The sequence below is a fragment of the Cucurbita pepo genome, chromosome 15, assembly GCF_057944985.1.
Source record: "Cucurbita pepo subsp. pepo isolate OVF chromosome 15, ASM5794498v1, whole genome shotgun sequence".
Taxonomy (NCBI): domain Eukaryota; kingdom Viridiplantae; phylum Streptophyta; class Magnoliopsida; order Cucurbitales; family Cucurbitaceae; genus Cucurbita; species Cucurbita pepo.
This window is the reverse complement of record NC_141812.1, coordinates 9,251,432-9,272,001: the sequence shown is the minus strand read 5'-3', so window position 1 is coordinate 9,272,001 and position 20,570 is coordinate 9,251,432. Positions and strand designations below refer to the sequence as shown.

The window sequence follows — 20,570 nt, the reverse complement described above, 5'->3', positions numbered from 1 at the left end:
TCTTTATGTTTCTTTGTTTGTTGCCCTTGTCTTGATGCCTTTGGTTTCCCCACCATATTTTTTTTTTTATATCTACAAAACTTCATTTTTTTCGTCAATCTTTATCTTCAATCGAACGCTTTGTTCTAGTTCATTCATTTGGAAAAAATCAAGAGACGGCGTTTCAAAAAAACGACGATTAATCAAAATTCATAGTCTTATCTTCCAAGCTACGTACTCAAATCAACTACGTGAGTGGTAGAGAGAAATTTAGTGATGCCCGTTTATGTTTTATTTGGGTAACCTTATCGTTTTCCCTAATTTGATATAAACACGTGTGATCCGTGCTCATGCATTATTAGGATGTTAACTGAAGATATCAGATGTGTATAGGGACGAAGAGGAAGCTCCCGTGACTTGAAGTGGGCAGATTTGTTCGAAGGGTGGCTAAAGTGTGGCACTTGTTCGAGTAGAAAATTGTTAGATGCCCTCTCGAGTCAAGTTCGCTCGGCAAAGAGTTCGAGAATAAGGTAGGGTCCTGCCCTTCAAATGAATGGTTTCAAATGTTCGAAAGTAAAAACACGAGAATTTATGTCTAGACGATTTAGGTGTGATTGTTGATTGGCTCTTTCTCGCTATATAAGTGCAATCCATCAATCATACCACCATCCAACATGACTTCCATGGATTCCCTCCCTCATGTCTTTCTCGTTAGCTTCCCCGGCCAAGGCCACATCAACCCCATGCTCCGCCTCGGCAAAAAACTAGCCGCCACCGGCCTTCTCGTCACGTTCTCCACCACCGCCAACGCCGGTCGCAGAATGAAAAACGCCGGCAGCATCTCCGACGACCCAACGCCTCTTGGCAATGGCTTCCTCCGCTTTGAATTCTTCGACGACGGCCTCACCGACACCAGCCCCGCCATCCCCTTCGACCAATACATGCCGCAGCTCCGGCGACTAGGCGAGATTTCACTTCTCCAAATCTTGAAAAACCAAACCAAAGAAAACCGACCGGTCGCCTGCGTTATTGGCAACCCTTTTGTGCCTTGGGTGTGTGACGTGGCCGACCACCACGGAATCTCCTCCGCCATCTTATGGGTCCAATCATTGGCTGTCTTATCCATTTATTATCACCATTTTCATGGCTCTGTCCCCTTCCCATCTGAAACCCAACCAAATCTCGACGTTCAGCTGCCTTGTTTGCCACTTTTGAAGTACGATGAAATCCCGAGCTTCTTGCTTCCAAACGACATTTATCATACAATTGGGAAGACTATTTTGGATCAATTTTCGAACCTCTCGAACCCCTTTTGTATATTGATCGACACTTTTGAAGAGCTCGAGGCTGAGATCGTTGAATACATGTCGAAAATTTTTCCCATTAAGACGGTGGGGCCGTTGTTCAAGAATTGTAATGAAATCAAAACTAGTATTTCTGGTGATTGCTTGAGAATTGATGAATGTATGGAGTGGCTCGACTCGAAGCCAAAAGGGTCGGTGGTTTACGTGTCGTTTGGAAGCGTGGTGTATTTGAAACAAGAACAGGTTGATGAGATTGCTTATGGACTCTTGAATTCTGGGTTTTGTTTCTTGTGGGTTTTGAAACCTCCGGCTTCAAATCTCGAGGTCAAGCGCCACGTTCTTCCCAAAGAGGTTAGCAAAAATTTTTAACTGTGGTATGATATTGTCAAACTGTTGAGGATGGTTAGAAGATGAGTCTCACGATTGGCTAATTAAGGGGTTAGATAAGTAAGGAATACATTTTCATTGGTATGAAGCGGAGCCAAAAGTAAAGCCATGAAAGCTTATGCTCAAGTGACAATATCATATCATTATGGAAGGTCGTGATTTCTAATATGGTATCAGAGTCATGCTCTTAACTTAGTCATTTCAATAGAATTCTCAAATGTCGAACAGAGAAGTTGGGACCCTTAAAAGTGTAGTCAAAATTGACGAAGTGTCGAACAAAGGGTGTACTTTGTTCGAGGGCTCAAAGGGTCGTGATTCCTATCATGGTATTAGAGCTATGCCCTTAACTTAGTCATGTCAATAGAATTCTCAAATGTCGAACAAAGAAGTTGGGACCCTTGAAAGTGTAGTCAAAACTGACTCGAGTATCGAACAAAGGGTGTACTTTGTTCGAAGGCTCCAGAGAAAGGAGTCGAGCCTCAATTAAAGGGAGGTTGTTCGAGAGCTACATAGGCCTCAAAGGAGACTCTATGATATACTTTGTTTGAGGGGAGAATTGTTAGAGTCCCACTTCGGTTAATTAAGAGGTTAGTCATGAGTTTATAAGTAAAGAATACATCTTCATTGATACGAGGCATTTTGGAGAAGCCATAAGAGTTTATGCTCAAAGCGGACAATATAATATAATTGTGGAGAGTCGTGATTTCTAACGTTCTAAACCCAACAAAAATTAAACCAATATATTACCATGAATTCAATTTTTATTCATATTGTTTCTTGTTCTATTATAGTTCATGGAAGAGGCCGGCGAGAGAGGGAAGGTGGTTCAATGGAGTCCACAAGAACGAGTACTATCACACCCATCGGTGGCATGTTTCATGACGCATTGCGGATGGAACTCGTCCGTGGAGGCGATAAGCTCCGGCGTGCCGGTGTTGGCATTTCCGCAATGGGGGGATCAGCTCACCAACGCCAAGTTTCTCGTCGATGTGTTCGGCGTCGGTCTCCGCCTGTCTCGTGGAGTTGGAGAAGACAGAGTAATCAAAAGAGATGAGATTGAGAAGTGCCTGAGAGAAGCCATGGTAGGACCCAAGGCGGTGGAGATAAAACAGAAGGCTGTGGAGCGGCAAATGGCGGCGGAGAAGGCGGTGGCTGAAGGTGGGTCCTCCGACAGAAATTTCAAACACTTCATTGATGAGATTAGGAAACGGTCGATTGGTTGTGGTGAGAGATTCCATGTCACTTGTCCCTCTACTACCTAGAAAATTACAAACTTTCAAGCATCATGTTTTTTTGGTTTTTTCTTTTGTTTTTAGTTAAAAAGAATATATATATATATATATATATCGTTCAATTATGTTCATATAACTCATAATTTAAGAGTTTATTCTCAATCTAAACATACATTAGCCAATAAGATGCTTATTTAGATCGTATATCTTTATTTAAAAAAAAATTGTGGGGACGGCAAGATTTATGTGAGTAAATAAGACAGGTACGTTAACACATTTGAGTTTTAATACATATAAAGAAAAACATGTGAATTTGAGTTATAATTTTGTGAATTTGAGTTATAATTTGGAGGAGAAACATTAACGAAACAGAAGAAACTCAAGAACTAAAAAGATGAACTAAAAAGATTATCTAAGCTAAATGACTTTTCTTGGTTACAAAATATTCGCCTCGCAAGGCAATCCACATTGATGTAATGAAAGTGAGGGACCTATAACAATCATAAAACGTCCTAAATAATCGACCCGTTTGTCAAGTAGAGTTTTTCGAAATCTTCCATCTTTGCCTTCAATGACGTCAGAAAACAATTTGTAAACCTTATTATGGTCATCCCTCATTGGTCCGCGGATTCCATTATCGAGAAGTGTATCCACGGCTCCCCAACAAATTACCTGAATTCAGAAGGATTTTGACCGTCATCTCCATACTCGATCCCTGCATGTGGAGGCCTTAGTCGACCACTACCAAAATGAAACTGGCTGATAAAAAGTTCAAGAACTAATACATACATAAACGCAACATTTAACTCCCCATACATCAACACATACTTACAATGAATAACATTAACCAGAACTCATTTTGTATTTTACAAACTACCTGACTTTCCCAAGGATTTCAAGAATTTGATCATAGGATCATACACATCTTCCTTCGCTTTCATGCTCAAAATGAAGTCCACATGGCCATAATTTTCAAGGTAAACCAATTCTGGTACCGACTTCAGCTCCTTGATCGTGTGCTGCAGATCTGTCCAATCGGACAACTCGTCGCTGCCCCCGTATGCCATCCACAGCGGCAAGGACTTAGGAATACGGCTGAGATCAAATGCAGGAGGCTTCCTTTGGCCGTAGACTCTCAGATTCTTTAACAATCCGTAGTCATACCTGGAAAAAGTACCCTTGCGGATCACTGGTAAAAGAAAAGGAAGGCAGTTAAATCAGCTGTATCGAACAGCCTCCCCATTCCCTCCAGGAGGAGAAAAACATTCAATTTCAGTGAGGATATTAGTGATGGTTTAGGATCGGTTTTTCTTTTAAGGAGAAGTTTCTGTTGAGGATTGATCATGAGTTTATAAGTAAGGAATACATCTCCATTGATACGAGACCTATTGAGGAAGCCCAAAGCAAAGCCATGAGAAAGCTCTATCATCGTAAAGAGTTGTGATTCCTAACAGTTTTGTTAGTTCGGTAATACGGCAGTTAGAGACAAATAGCACTATCTCCAAATCTTTGAAATAGATGTCAGAATACATTCTTGCTTAATTCTTCTTCTTTCAAATTCTAAAGTATCAACAGATTTAACAACAGAAAAACTGATCCTAAATCATTAGTACTGTTCTCACTTTATTACGATACGACAAAGATGACTCGCGTTAGAAAACAGCTTGGAATAATAACCGAAGTTCGGTGTCACGGTCCAAGCCCACCGCTAATAGATATTGTCCTTGTTGGGCTTTCCCTTTCGAGCTTCCCCTCAAGGTTTTTAAAACACGTCTGCTAGGGAGAGGTTTCCACACTCTTATAAAGGGTGTTTCGTTCTCTTCCCCAACCAATGTGGGATCTGACATTTGGTCATGTTGTTTGCACCCAGCCAACGTGAAAGGAAATAAGAAGATTTTAAAACATCAAGCAGAAATTGGAGCTTTGATTTAAAGGAACAGGGGAAGGTGGAAAGGGAAGGTACTAGAAATTCAATCAAGGATGGGAGGATCCTCGGGCTTTTATAAGGGGATGATGGTTCTGGAATTTCTTGAGCAGCTGGAGGGGTAGCTTGAATCAGAGACAAAGTTGATGAAAACTGGAAAGCGAGGGATTTATTGGAGATGAAAAGTCGCTCAGGAAAGAGATTAAAGAGCATATGGAAATCCCTTTATGGAGTAGTCTCACGGGAACACTAAAAGTAACTTCCCTAGAGAAGTCTCACAAAGTTTCACAATCAAATGTTTAAGGATTTATATTAGACTTCACAAGGGAACACTAAAAGTAACATCCCAACAGATATGCAAGTGAAAAACTTATAGATTCATCGAAATCATAGTATAATAGAACATGAAGCTAAAGAGGATACTGCAGAGCGTACTTTGGAAAAGATGGTGCAAGTTTTTTGCTGATGATGGATGTGGTTCGTATTCGAAAAATAAGTCGAACCGTGAGCCATTCAGGCAACAATTTTCACCTGCCACATTATAAGAAGGCCTTGTTAGGAAATTTAACGTCTGCAATTGAATAGATTGAACATTCAAACTTGATACTTTCCTATAAAGAACAAAGCAACATTTTGTAGTCTTTCCAATCAAAAACTCATTATCGAGTTTCTTTTCTAGTTGTAACCAAATTGTTTCGACTACAAGAAGAAACATGACAATCCTGACATCAATAATTATTGAATCATGACATTTTTTTAAGTCCCATAATTGAAATTTTCCCATCCAAGGGCATTTAGATTCTGAAAAAGCTGTATATAAAGTTAAGTTCAACAAAATGGATGAAAATGCAGATATGCATGAGAGTAAAAAATGGAAGCTTAGCTAGTAGGTAGTCCATTTCTTGAATTGCTAGACAATTAACTAAATAATTAAAAAGTAGCAAGAATTTCCTATCTGGATTGGAAGCCAAACAGAAGGAAAATAAGAAAAGAGAAAGAAACATGATGCGCTTTGCATTTAGAGAACCTGTTATTGAACTTAGAACATTGATGCAGTTAACGAGCCGATCACAAAGATCATCTAAAAGGACTGTTCCCCAATCGCTGAAGTAGGGTACAAAAGATAGACATTAGTGTCATGATTATACTGAAGCTAAAAATGCAACCAATTACAGAATCAAAATAGGACATAGCATAGGATGACAACCTTTTAAAGTTGAGTTCATGAAATCCCGCGGCAAGAATTATCTGCCGAGAAAAATATAGGAACAAGCTTATTACTAGTATAATACATTTAACAATGCTAATTACACAATAACAAGCCAGGAATACCGTATCGAGATGTGTGTCAACCATTAGACGTACTAATGGAGCAGTGATATGCTCCAAGTACGATATGGGACTTAAAAGAGCAGCTGCTTCAACTTTCTTGGCTATGTCTGGCTGGGTAAGAGCAGCAAAAGACATAATTGTTCCCTGAGAAAAAAGACAAAAGATGACACATGTAACGGCCCAGATCCACCGCTAGCAAATATTGTCCTCTTTGGGCTTTCCCTTTCGGGCTTCCCCTCAAGGCTTTAAAACGCGTCTGCTAGGAGAAGGTTTCCACACCTTTATAAATGGTGGTTTGTTCTCCTCCCCAACCAATGTGGGACATCACAATCCACCCCCCTTCGGGGCCCAGCATCCTCGCTGACACTCTTCCCTTCCTCCCATCAATGTGGGACCGCCCCCAAATCCACCCTCCTTTGGGGCCCGGCGTTCTTGCTGGCACACCGTCTCGTGTCTACCCCTCTTCGGGGAACAACGAGAAGGCTAGCACATCGTCCGGTGTCTGGCTCTGATACCATTTGTAACGGCCCAGATCCACCGCTAGCAGATATTGTCCTCTTTGGGCTTTCCCTTTCGGGCTTCCCCTCAAGGCTTTAAAATGCGTCTGCTAGGGGAAAGTTTCCACACCTTTATAAATGGTGATTTGTTCTCATCCCCAACCAATGTGGGACATCACAGCACAAATGCAACAGTAAAAAATTTCAGATAAAGAATGTTAGGAATCACGACTCTCCACAATGGTATGATATTGTCCATTTTGAGCATAAGCTCTCATGGCTTTGCTTTGGGCTTCCCCAAAAGGCCTCATACCAATGAAGACGTATTCCTTACTTATAAACTCTAGCCCAACTTGGGATCCCTCACAACAATCCTCAACAAAGAATCTTATAACAGAGGGTATGTGAGACCTGTGAGTGCCCAACAACATAAATTTTCCTCTTTGTCAATGAATTTATGTAGTCAATCATGCCTGCAAGATCATACAAAGCCAAGTCTTCCCAACTCCAATCCCAAAACTCCTACAATCAGAATATGCTAGAGTCAAAGACATAACCAGAAACTAAACATATTCAACTTATGTTACATTACTGTCAATATAGTGCAGAGATTCGACACAAAATAGGCTTTAGCAAATGAACACAGTTAGCATGAAACAAATGGTTCTTAAATATAATCTGTCATGTAACTGCAAAACTCCGAAAAAAACTCACTCAAATTTGTTTGAACCTCCAAAATTAACTGTATGATACTCTCCACCTCAACACATTGAGCACGGAGAGCAGCAGCATGTTTGTATGTTATATAACTTTCTAGATACATCCAATATACACATAACACAATGAAGAAATTTTCTATTAATATGTTCTTACTCTGCATTTAATTAGCATCTTACCCACCTTAGGCATATTATAATAAAGTAATATAAGTACCTTCTCATCCTCTGATAGGGATGTATGCCCATGACTCCACCGAGTTCCACGCACATTTCCTATCCACACATCAAATCCATTATCTGCAAGGATAAATCCTAAAGATTCTCTTGCAGAATTCAAAAACCATGCATCGCCACCCTGCACAGCACCAGTTCAGGCAATGAAAGAAATAAAAAGCTAGTAGTTGAAACTCCTATCTGTAAGAATGATCCCAGTCTACAGATTATTCAAAATTCACAATCCATGTTTCAAAATGCTTTGAAATGTGCAGCAAACAGAAGGGAGAAGAATAACAAGGAAAAAAAAGAAAAAGAAAGACAGAAGTATAAGATACTTTCTTGGCTAAAAATTTTCCAGGAGCCTTTATGTCATTCATCTTACAATACCATTCTTTAAGCGAACTCGAAGGCATGTTTGAACAATTGGACTGTAGAAGTTTAAGGTTAATACTGACCTAAAAGAAAACCATAATTACTTTTTCTTGAAAACTAATCATTTTACTGGAATTTGTAGAAATGATGCAGTTAAAAATTTCAAAGAAACGAGATAAGTCTCAATAGTATAATAAAAATATCAGGCAACCTTGAAATCTTTCTAACTATCGCTGATAGGGTTGAACCATAAAGAGTAAAGTAATTTTGCAAATACAGTTGCAAAACTGTAGGAAGACTCACCATGAACAGTCCATGGAGTAGCAAAATTGGAGGGCCCCTTTGCTTTTCCAATTCTCCATCGCATGAAGATACTCGTTGAAGACCCAATAAAAATCCATCCTTCGTTTGTATCTAAGAAATTCATAACAAAATCACGTCCGTCAGTAATGCACAACCGTAATCAAGTACGCCCCTAAAACCACAATTCATCAGCCCGGTCTGCAATAATGAATAGCATTCCTCAGAATTCAAGAGAGTGATAAAAAGAAGATACTATTTAAAAATACATATGTATAACACGACTCTCCACAATGGTATGATATTTCCACTTTGAGCATAAGCTCCCATGGTTTTGCTTTGGGCTTCCCCAAAAGGCCTCATACCAATGTAGATAGTATTCCTTGATTGATCGTTCCTTAAATTAGCCGTGGGACTTTCATCATCCAACATACGCTACAAATGCTTGAGCCTCCAAATAGCTAATGAAAATTCGATAAAATCAAGCCAATACGGTCATTTTCCTTCGCGTATTATCTCTGTACTCATACTTTCTATCATGAACAAAAAGAACAATACAAACGCATCGGACTATCCAGAAACTCGACAGAAACAAATCAAACCAGGACAGACATCGAATCTAAGAATTAAATGAAAAATCATTCCATCATTCTCACCTCAGGAGAGAGAGGGAAAAAAAAACTCTCAAACAAGAAGCGTTAGAGCCAATTAGTTGACTAAATCCACTCCAGTTTCCCCAGTCAAAACAGAGCAATGAACACTAACATCCACAAACAATTCCTAATCCACTACTTCCACTAATCAATCAACCAAAGAATCAGAACCGATACGAGAGAAGCACAGTACCTGATGCTCCGCACAAGGATAGCCAACAGGTTGAACAAGTTGAGAGCACAAGGACTTCTGGTCAGACAGAGCGCGAGGGAGAATCGAGTACTCAAGGGAACGATAAGAGGAATCATCGGCAGAATGGAGAGCGAAGAAGCAAAGAAGAAATACCATAGCCATCAATGGCTTCGCCATCTTCAGGAACAAGATTGACCATCAAAGTAACAGCGAGCCAAATTAGACGCGAATTTGTAAGACTGGCCGTCCATTCAACCCATCGAATCCGTTGGTGGTTGCGCCCACGCGCTCACGCGCAACTGAAAGCGCGTGTAGGTTATTCCTTGCTTGAGAAGGGCAGGATTTTCATTTGGAAAAAACGTGTTTCTTAATCAAAAATCGATTTAGGAATTAAAAAAAAACATCACGACAAAAAAAGTCAAATTATCCATTAATGGAACAAATTTTAGGAGGAACATAAATTATTATTTGAGCCATAAATTGATATTTTTTTGGGAAATAATAATTTAATAATTTTATTTGGGTTATTTTAAGCCAATTTTAGATCAAATAATAATTTTATTTAGATAATTTAAAGCCAATTTTAAATTAAATAATAATCTTATTGGATAATATGAAGCCAATATTAAACAAAATAATAATTCTGGGCCAATATTAAACAAAATAATAACTGTAGGGGCCAATATGAGTAATTTTGAGAATAATTATAAAATAAGTAAAAATAACTATAATTTTTTTTATTAAATTATATATATATTATTAATATTTGACTGATCCCAATTCTGTATAGTCCTATAGAAGTTCCCGAAAAATTCATTAGAGGAATGTTTCCAATAAAAATTGTTTGTTCTTGTATATCCCTACGGGTTTTCCAAATTAATGGATACGTATAATTTAGAATAATATGTGAGTAATCATAGACAGCATCTCTTTCTCTTATCAGTGGTTGTCTATGAATGAAAATGATACCAAGATCTAGTGCTATGAAAATGATACCAAGATCTAGTTAATTCCTGCCTGTGTATTTGCCGGATTGTCCACCTAAAATAATAAAAAAAAAAACAAAACTTCGTAAGAAAATATATATAATAAACCCAAAGCTCTTATAGATGCAATAACAATATATAATAAACCCAAAGCTGTTATAGATGCAATAACAAAACTTCGTAATAAAATATCTCAAAAAATCTATGAAGATCGAATTAAGTCTCAAGAGGAGAATCGGTGTTTTACTACCCACCACAAATTTCATGTTGGTCCCATACTATTAATAAAAATATATATTAATATATATAATTTAATATTTTTATTAATATATTAATTTAATATTTTAAAATATATATTAATAAAAATTTATATTTTTACTTATTTTATTCAAAATTATTCGAAATTAGTTCGAAATCATCCATGTATATGATCTTTACCTAGAAATTAATATTCATTCATTAAATTATATTAATAAAAGTTTCTAGTTATTTTTACTTATTTTTGTTCGAAATTAATTCGAAATCATCCTCTATATATATATATATATATATATATATATATATATATATATATATATATATATAATCTTTATCTAAAATTAATATTCCCAATTTTAAATAAAAAAAATTATTAGTGAAAATAGCTATAAATTTTGATTAAATCATATAATATATATTCCAAAATTTATTATTCTCATAGAAATTACATCCAAAGCATAAACCTATTAAATAAGATCCTTCAAAATCCGTGTCATTATTTTAGACGTCAGCTCTGGAAGGCTTCAGATCCTCGCCGCCGGACATGCTCCCTTCCTCGATCTTCACCACCTTCGCCTCCTTCTTCTCCTCCGGCAGCTTCGGCACCGTCACCTTCAGCACCCCGTTCTCCAAGTGGGCTTTGATCCCTTCCATGTTTGCGTTCCCCGGCAGCCTGAACTGCCTCCAGAACCTCCCCGATGAACTCCTCTCCGCCCGGTGCCATCTCTCCCCTTCCACCTCGCTCTCTCCCTTCATCTCTCCGCTGATTCTCAGCACGCTTTTCTCCTCCACCTCGATCTTTAAATCCTCCTTCTTCACGCCGGGAATGTCCATCCATATCATGTGCTCCCCGCTTGTCTCCTTCCAGTCTGTGCGGGCTATTGACACTGTGTCCACCGCTGACCTTGGAACGCCTAGGGGACTCTGCTCTAGGATTCTGAATGGATCCTCCGAGAACCCGCCTGTGCGGAATAATAAGGATTAAGGTAAAACCATGAGAGCTTAGGTTCAAAACATTAAGTTGGTAACATGATATGATATGATATCGGAGCCATGCCAACCAGCCATCGAACAAAATGGTGCAATTTTAACGAACAAAAGGGTTATATTATTTTTGTATAGAGCTCCAGGAAAAGAAAAAAAAAAAAAAAAGCCAAAAAAAAAAAAAAGCCACGATTAGGAAGAAGCTATTTAAGAAGGTAGTGACGGAAATTCTGACACTAAATCGAAGTTCGATACCGTCAAAAATTCTTAACTATTGAATGGAACCAATTTCCGTCGAGCAATCCCGCTTTTTCGATCCAAAAAATGCATTATTGGAACTGGGTTGCCGCTACAAAAAAAAGATAGGTACCCGCTTTCTCGATCGGAAAAAAAATAGGTACCCGCTTTCTCGATCGGAAAAAAAATAGGTACCCGCTTTCTCGATCGGAAAAATGCAAAATGCATTATTAGAACTGGTTACCGCTATAAAATAGGTACCCGCTTTCTCGATCCAAAAAATGCAAAATGCATTATTAGAACTGGTTACCGCTATAAAATAGGTACCCGCTTTCTCGATCCAAAAAATGCAAAATGCATTATTAGAACTGGTTACCGCTATAAAATAGGTACCCGCTTTCTCGATCCAAAAAATGCAAAATGCATTATTAGAACTGGTTACCGCTATAAAATAGGTACCCGCTTTCTCGATCCAAAAAATGCAAAATGCATTATTAGAACTGGTTACCGCTATAAAATAGGTACCCACTTTCTCGATCCAAAAAGAAAACTGGTATTATTAAAAAAAGTACTTCGATAGTATATCATAATTAGTCAAGATGAGACGAATCAACTCCTTATGCGTTGAAGATCTTACCATTATTCGAGAAAGATTGAGGTGAATCCTATAATTTGAAGGCTTCATAGGCCTCAAGAAAACACTATAGTGTACTTATGAGAAGAAGACGGTTAAAAATTGTCGAGAATGAGTCCTACGTTAACTAATAAATGAGGTGATTATGAGTCCAAATAAACAATATCAGAAGATTCAACTTTACCTTGCATGATGGCTGGTTGCATGATGTCCCAGATGGAGCGGTAGGGCATGAGAGCGTGGGCGGCATGTTGGTGGGTGACAAACAGCAACACTGCGAGTGGAAGAAACGTGCAAACCATGGTTCGTGGTAGCCCCATACTCATCGCCGTCTTCTCAAATACAGAGAACAGAAAGCTTCGTTGATTGCAGTTTGGATGGTGGGATTGTGGGTGGAGGAGGCTTTTATAGGACGCCCACGGCGATGTATGAGGCGCCATTTGTGGATAAACTGTTCGCTTCTGACTGCTTCCACACCCATCTAGATGTCTCTAGACCACACCACCGCTCTCTAGCACTTCGCAGAATGCTCTCACGACACGACACGTGGCCTACGTTAATTTAACTTTTATAAAGAATAAAGTAACCAAAAATACTCTTTAAAAAAATTTAAAAATATTCTTAAACTAAAAAAAAAAATCTAAAATATCTCTTTTTATTATTATTATTTTATAAATAATGGGTTTTATAAATTTTTATAAACTTTTTTCATAAAAGTTAAAATGGTGTTAATGCTATGATAAATGATTTTCGTCTAACGGTAGAATTTTTGTAATTTTGTAAAAGTAAAAAGAATTATTATCTTAACTATTTCATATAAATTTTATTATTAACTTAATTGTTTATTACTAATATTTACCTAATTATTTTAAGTCATTAAAATTAAATTACTTAATTTTCAATATTACTTTTTATTAATGTTTTGATGGATAATTATATTTTCATCAATTAAGTTATATGGCAATATATGAAATAATACTCATTTTAATTTATTGTAAATTCAAATATAATATTTAATTCGGAAATATTAATTATTTTCATATTACAATATCCACATTCGATATTGACTTTTATGTTAAAATGACTAACATAAAAAAATTTAAATTGAGTTTTTCCTAAATTGAATAGAAATATCTCTATTTTCTTAAATAATTTAAAGTTTAAATAATTATAAATATTTTAACACATTCTCACCCCTTATAAAATAAAATATTTACTAATATAAGAAAAGCTATAATTAATGCTTTTAATAAAAATTAGTAAATAGTCTAAATTATCTCACTTATTCATTATTATATTTTTTTAAAAGTAAAAATTATAATAATGTTAATTATTTAATTATTTTTATTTAACTGTAAAATAAAATAATTACCATTCTCACTTATTAATTCTACCATTTAAAACTTTTAAATATTGAAATAATGTTAATATTAATTATTTAAATATTTTCAAGATCGTAATCTATTAATTAGTTTCATTACTCCAAGAGTTCAACTCAAGTCAAGTTCAATCTCGACTAAAAACTTAGATTATTTATTCAAATGATTGAATATAGAACATTATTTTAAAGATCAACGGGATCCACGAACGAACTCATTTAAAGAATATTTGATTCGGGTCGGTCAAGTAGACTCATTGAGCTACACTATATATTGGGCTGACCCAATTTAAGCTCGTGTCATATTTAGTTTATATTATTAATTTAAAAGAACAATTTTGTAATTTTTTATTTTAAAAAATATATATTATTTTTGGATGGTATTATCTAATTTAAATATTAAATATTAAAATATTAATTTACCAATTTTATTTAAAAAAACAAATGAAAAAAAGATTATTTGAGGAGTAAAAAACGGTAGATATTTTGCAGACCATAGATTAAAACGGTAAGTTTCGTAGTTGACTCAGTCAACAGTCAACTAGTCCACCTTTACGTAAAAATATTTATTTATTTATTTATGTAAAAAATATATTAATAAAATTTTGAAAAATAACAAATAATTTTTAAACAAAATACTCATTCGTTTAATAATTAATGACAATATATTAATAAAATTCTTAGCAAATTTTTAATTTATGGATATTTTTTAATAAAAAAAAATATTTATTAAAAAGTTCCTCACATTAATGAAATGGTCGGCAGAGACTTTTCAAACCAGATATGTTTGGTCTGCAATCAATACCAGGTTGACGATTGACTTACAGTCAACGATAAGGTCTTTTTTGTATTATTATTTTTATTTATGAAATTTCTCGGTAAATTTAATAAAGATATAATGTGCTTATAAATTATAAATACAATCATTAATACCTACAAATAAATAAAATATAAACTAATTAAATATTTAAAATAAAATAAAATATACTATAAATCAAATCGTTTTTATAATTAATATATTATTCAAATATTATATCTCAAACATTACCATATAATAAAAATATTTTACGATAAATTGTTACATACTAAAATTTAACAATTAAATTATTATATACTTAAAAATATAAATATTAAATTATTATGAAATAAAGTTTAGGGATTAAATTAATAGATAAAATATTTTTTTTTTTATCTATTATTTTAAATTAGAGATTATAATTTTGTAACATAGCTCATTCTTATTTTGACCCACTTGGGCGACTAGCTCGTGAACTGCTATTTCAGACAATAGTTTATTATTGGGTCCGAGAGTATGATCAGCCATATTGAGATTTAGACACGACCCAGACTGTTAAAGATATTTAGTAATAAATTATTGTTTACCATATATATCATATTTGATATTTTATTAGACAAATGTCTAGATATTTGCTGTAGGTTCTATTTATTGTTATTTCTGTTTATTACTGTTTAGATATGGTTGTAATTTATCATTTAGGTGGGGTGGATTAAGCAAACATTCTCATAGACTCCTGCAAACGGTCCATCAGATGGATGGTGCAAAGGACAGGAATTTAAAACACATTGATTCCACTCATTTCCGTCCTTTGCTTCACGGCTTACCGCTCGGTGTGTTAATACTCCGTGTTCATACTCGATCTAAATAAAAAGAAATAAAAATTTATGAAATTTCTAGGAAATGAGTTTGACAAGACAATTCTTCCATCTTCCTTTATTTAAAGCAACGAAGCTCACCACCTCAGCCTCACAAGCAACAATTATGGCTTCCAACAACATAATATTCTTCTTCCTCTCTCTCCTCCTCCTACAGGCGGTTTCCGCCGTTGATTACACAGTCACCAGCAACGCCGGTGGCACTCCCGGCGGCGACCGCTTCGACACCCAAATTGGAGCGGATTACTGCCGTCAAACACTGATAGAAGCCAGTGGTTTTATCTGGAGCATTTTCCGTCAAAACACTGACGCCGACCGGAAAAATGTGCGGAGTGTCAGCCTGTTGATCGACCGAGATTACGACGGAGTGGCGTTTGCTAGCAACAACCGAATTCACGTTAGTGCTAATTACATCGCCGGCATCACCGGGGACGTGAAGAGGGAGGTAACAGGTATAAAACTATCATTTTCATGCTCTTAAGGTTGTGTCTTAGATCGATCTATCAACATGATGCAATATGACACTCATCATTATATAACATGCTTAATATGGAAAACATCAATATATTAAAATAAAAGTCATGCAATCATCATATTCATCACAATGTCATTAAGTGCATCAAACATATCATGTACGTCATACATCAAAATATATAAATTACGTACATTATCATGCATCACAGCTCAAACATCATAACTCATACATCATCATACCTCATACATCGTAAATATAACTGTAACACATACAATTTCTAGTCTATCTTATAGTTAGACCACTTACTTGGTTGCCCTTGATCGAAGTATTCCCTAATTTTCCTTTATACTTGTCGAGTATGTTAAGCTAACGATGCCGTTGAAAAAGTATAACAGTGACAATATTATTATTATTATTATTATTATTATTTGATATAAGTTTTGAAGAAAGAAAATGTTCAAACATGCTTGAAAAAGTCAACATGTTCAAAGGTGCTTGAAAAGGTCAACATGTTTTTTTTTTTTCTTCCATAAGCTCCGACAACACAATTAAAACAAATAAAACTTAAAATTTAAATATTGAAGAAAATTACAACGACGTGCAAAAAATATTTAATTTTATTTAATCATTTGTAATTAATATTTAATTATTTTGTCGTACTCCGCCTTGTACTCCGCCCAAAGCTGGTCGGCCGTCGCGGCCATCAGCTCCACAAAGTAATCTTCGCTATAACCATTTCTCATTTTCCGGTTAAGCTCCGCCACGAACCCACTTCCCAACCCCTCCAAATACTCCAGAAACCTCGCCGTCACTCCTCCGCCGCCCTCATCCCACCTCTCACCATCTCCGGCCGCCGCCCACTCTCCTGGGACAAACCCGGATTTCAGCCTCACGAATTCCGCCACCCCTTCGATGAGCCCGGCCGGCGCCTCACCGTTTCCAGTCCACTGCCACACTTTAGTCAGCTCCTGGTATAAAATTCCGGCGAATTCGTTCCTCAGGTCGCCGGGATATTCAGCGATGTAGTTTGCGGCGATGAATATGTCGGTGCCGGAAGTGTAGGAAACGACGTCGTATTTGTTAGACGAACACGACTCTCCACAATGGTATGATATTGTCCACTTTGAGCATAAGCTCTCATGGCTTTGCTTTGGGCTTCCCAAAAGGCCTCATACCAATGGAGTTAGCATTCCTCACTTATAAACCCATGATCATTCCCTAAATTAGTCGATGTGGGACTTCCATCATCCAACACCTCCCCTCGAACAAAGTGCGCCTCCCCTTAATCGAGGCTCGACTCCTTTGGAGTCTTAGTCATTTTTGACTGCCTTCGAGGAGGGGCTTGACTCCTTTTCTTTAGGAGTTCTTTGTTCGATATTTGAGGATTTGAGGATTTACCAATTTATTGGCACGACTAAGTTTAGGGCATGGCTCTGATACCATGTTAGACGAACACGACTCTCCACAATGGTATGATATTGTCCACTTTGAGCATAAGCTCTCATGGCTTTGCTTTGGGCTTCCCAAAAGGCCTCATACCAATGGAGTTAGCATTCCTCACTTATAAACCCATGATCATTCCCTAAATTAGTCGATGTGGGACTTCCATCATCCAACAGTATTCGGCGTCGATGACGAGGCGGATTTTGTGGACGGTCTTTATGTCGGCGTCGGCGTCGGCGTCTTGCTGTTGGAATGTTTTCAATATGAAATCGGTGGCAATTTTTAGAGTGTTCTCTGCTTTGGAAATTCCGATTTCCTGGTCGAAACGAGTGCCGCCGGCGGTGTTTCCGGCGGCGTTGGTGACGGAGAAGTCGACGGAGTTTGTGGGTTTTATGGAGGATAGAGTTATAAGGAAAGCTAGGAAGATTAGATTGGGGGAAGCCATGGAATTTGGTTTATGAATGATTTTCTCTTCGGAGAAGACGATGTTGTTTATATGGGGAAACCTGCGATGGGCAAATTGGTCATTGGACATTTTAAATGATTAGATTTATTTGAGCTCGCTAACCCTTTCTCGTGATCCTGACTCACTAAATCTGTAACTGTCCAGACCCACCGCTAGGATATTATCTCCTCTCCAACCAATGTGAGATATCACAATCTTTCTCCTTGAGGGCCAGAGTCTTCGTTGGCACTCGTTCCTTTCTCCAATCGATGTGGGACCATCACCAAATCCACCCCCTTCGAGGCCAGCGTCCTTGCTGGCACACTATCTCATGTCTAACCCTTTGGGAAACAGCCTCTTCGCTGGCACACTATCTCATGTCTAACCCTTCCGGAAACAGCCTCTTCGCTGGCACATTTCCCGGTGTCTAGCTCTTGTATCATTTGTAACGCCCTAGACCCACTGCTGCAGATATTATCCTCTTTGGGTTTCCCCTTTCGGGCTTCCCCTCAAGACTTTAAAATGTGTCTACTAGGGAAAGGTTTTCACACCCTTATAAGGAATGTTTCGTTCTCTTCCCCAACCAATGTGAGATATCACAAGGCCGCCCTCGTAATTATATTATCTGATAGTGGCTTTGAAAATTACATTCTTTTAAATGACGGTACGTTGTAGGGATGAACTTTATGATGATCTTACCTCGAGAACAGGGTCCATACGTGCGTTTTATTGGTTGAAAGATGATAGATCGGAGTTGCACACATCCTATGAGTCTACGAGGCCCTACAAACTACCTAATCGATGCACCGAGTGTTAAGTTAGGGCCATGAGTTTATATGACCATCAAGCTACTAGCTATTTTAGGCTACCCCCTATTAGAGAGTTTATGGATAAGAATTAGAGAAAATAAATTAGTTAGAATATCTTGAAAAGCTCCAATAACGATTGGTCATTGGACAAATAGTCGATTTTAAATGATTAGATTTATTTGAGCGAGCTAACCTTTTCTCGTAATCCTAACTCACTAGGTCTATAACGGCCTAGACCCACCGCTATCAGATATTATCCTATTTGGACTTTTTCGAGAAAGGTTTCCACGCCCTAATAAAGGGTGTTTCGTTCTCCTCCCTAACCAATGTGAGATATCACAATCCACCCCTTTCAGAGCCCAGTGTTTTTGCACTTGTTCCTTTCTCTAATTGATGCGGGACCACCATCAAATCCACCCCATTCAGTGCCCAGCGTCCTTACTGGCACACCGCCTCATGTCTACCCCCTTTAGAGAACAACTTCCTCGCTGGCACATTGCCTGGTGTCTAGATTTGATACCATTTGTAACGCCCAAGACCCACCGCTAGCATATATTGTCCTCTTTGGGGTTTCCCTTTCGGGCTTCCCCTCAAGGCTTTAAAACGCGTTTGATACGGAAAGGTTTCCACACCCTTATAAACGGTGTTTTGTTCTCCTCCCCAACCAATGTGAGATATCACAAGGTCGGCCTCGTAACTATATTATCTGATAGTGGCTTTGAAAATTACACTCTTTTTAATGATCGTGTGGGGACGACTTGAGGTTGCTAGATGGCCTCTACTGATGATCTTACCTCGAGAAGCATGGTCCATACATGTGTTTTATTAGTTGAAAGATGATAGATCGGAGTGGCACATATCCTATGAGTCTACGAGGCCCTACAAACTACCAAATCGATGCACTGAGTGTTAAGTTCGGGCCATGAGTTATATAAAACTACTAGCTATTGTAGGCTACCAAAGAGCCAATAAAACGACTCATATTTGGCTGTGGGTAAGTCTATATGAACTTGGGTTTATGGATAAGAATTAGAGAAAAAAGAGATAAATTAGTTAGAATATCTTGAAAAACTCCAATAACAATAAATTGTAAATAAATAATTCTTTGATACGAATGAATATCAAATCCGTTGTAGTCTAGTTGGTCAGGATATTCGGCTCTCACCCGAAAGACCCGGGTTCAAGTCCCGGCAACGGAAATTCTTGTTTTTATTTTATTTTATTTTATTTTATTTTATTTTATTTTATTTTATTTTATTTTATTTTATTTTATTTTATTTTATTTTATTTCAAGAGAAAAAAAATAACGATTGGTTTTAAGGTAAATTTTTGCATTGATATGTTTTGAAAATTGTTTTCAAATGCTATGATAGGAATATTACAAATATTAAAAATAATATTTTCTATATTTAAATATATTATTTGACTAAAATTCTCGCAAAATTCCTATAAGACCCTTTGTTGAACCAAAATGCATCCCACACAGTGTCTACCCGAGAATTATCTCTAAATTCTTCATTCTCCAATCCCTTGAAGATTTTCTTTCGAAAGACTTCTACCCGTCTTAACTTTGTATTTGAGTCATAGTAATTATTTAGAAAATTTTAATTTAAACCATAAAGTAATTATTTAGAAAATATGATTATATTGACATTGATAATTAAAATATTTATACCAATTTGTTTTTTATTTATTTTTTTCTTGAAGATGGAAAATTCAAATGTTAATTACTTTTTTTTAAATTATTCTTTTGGTTTTGGACATTTCGTATTGGGTCATTTTTCAACGTTCAAAGATATATATAAAAATATTGTAACCATTTTATTTTATTTTATTATATAAAATGAGATGAGCGGAAAAGACAATGAAGAAAGCCAAAGAAATAAGACAAAAAGGTACGTTACAAGAATTAAGATTTAAAAATAAATTACTGTTGAGCTATACTCCTATTGAGATTATATTTATTATTTATTTACTACTATAATTTTCAATTTATTTAGTAATATAATTTTCAAAAATTATAAATATTTTGTATTAATATTTATGATTATAAAAATTAAATTGATTTTTTTTTTTGGTAATAATTTTAAAGAAAATATGAGAACAAATTTATTTTATAAAATTAAACTTGTTTATTAA

General features: G+C 36.5%; 5 protein-coding genes and 1 non-coding gene across 8 annotated transcripts; 3 read left to right on the top strand and 3 right to left on the bottom strand.

The window, feature by feature from the left end:
• The first annotated feature begins 361 nt into the window (after positions 1–361).
• On the top strand, positions 362–3,016 carry LOC111811267 (gallate 1-beta-glucosyltransferase 84A24). The gene is made up of 2 exons (XM_023698035.2): positions 362–1,634; positions 2,462–3,016. Exons 1-2 carry the CDS (start codon positions 654–656, stop codon positions 2,930–2,932), a joined length of 1,452 nt encoding a protein of 483 aa, XP_023553803.2. The 5' UTR covers positions 362–653; the 3' UTR covers positions 2,933–3,016.
• A 281-nt stretch (positions 3,017–3,297) lies between these two features.
• LIP1 (lipase 1) lies at positions 3,298–9,348 on the bottom strand. 3 transcript variants are annotated; one of them, XM_023698048.2, is made up of 10 exons: positions 9,109–9,348; positions 8,266–8,376; positions 7,589–7,729; positions 7,067–7,177; positions 6,159–6,302; positions 6,034–6,074; positions 5,854–5,930; positions 5,262–5,357; positions 3,780–4,091; positions 3,298–3,643 (listed from the first exon to the last, which is right to left on the bottom strand). In XM_023698048.2, exons 1-10 carry the CDS (start codon positions 9,283–9,285, stop codon positions 3,633–3,635), a joined length of 1,221 nt encoding a protein of 406 aa, XP_023553816.2. In that variant the 5' UTR covers positions 9,286–9,348; the 3' UTR covers positions 3,298–3,632. The 3 variants fall into 3 exon arrangements, with proteins under 3 accessions (XP_023553816.2, XP_023553815.2, XP_086974166.1); XM_023698047.2 differs by having other exon boundaries at positions 3,298–3,617; XM_087118040.1 differs by lacking the exon at positions 3,298–3,643 and having other exon boundaries at positions 3,666–4,091.
• Positions 9,349–10,745: 1,397 nt separating this feature from the next.
• Positions 10,746–12,598, bottom strand: LOC111811307 (16.9 kDa class I heat shock protein 1). Its single transcript, XM_023698088.2, has 2 exons — positions 12,392–12,598; positions 10,746–11,314 (listed from the first exon to the last, which is right to left on the bottom strand). Exons 1-2 carry the CDS (start codon positions 12,531–12,533, stop codon positions 10,854–10,856), a joined length of 603 nt encoding a protein of 200 aa, XP_023553856.2. The 5' UTR covers positions 12,534–12,598; the 3' UTR covers positions 10,746–10,853.
• A 2,767-nt stretch (positions 12,599–15,365) lies between these two features.
• Positions 15,366–15,740, top strand: LOC111811301 (uncharacterized). Its single transcript, XM_087117926.1, has one exon. The coding sequence runs from the start codon at positions 15,366–15,368 to the stop codon at positions 15,738–15,740; it is 375 nt and encodes a 124-aa protein (XP_086974052.1).
• Positions 15,741–16,369: 629 nt separating this feature from the next.
• Positions 16,370–17,712, bottom strand: LOC111776403 (uncharacterized). Its single transcript, XM_087117925.1, has 2 exons — positions 17,338–17,712; positions 16,370–16,828 (listed from the first exon to the last, which is right to left on the bottom strand). The coding sequence occupies exons 1-2, from the start codon at positions 17,710–17,712 to the stop codon at positions 16,370–16,372; spliced, it is 834 nt and encodes a 277-aa protein (XP_086974051.1).
• A 1,845-nt stretch (positions 17,713–19,557) lies between these two features.
• On the top strand, positions 19,558–19,630 carry TRNAE-CUC (transfer RNA glutamic acid (anticodon CUC)). Its single transcript has one exon. It is a non-coding gene; the product is annotated as a tRNA-Glu (tRNA).
• Positions 19,631–20,570: the final 940 nt, after the last annotated feature.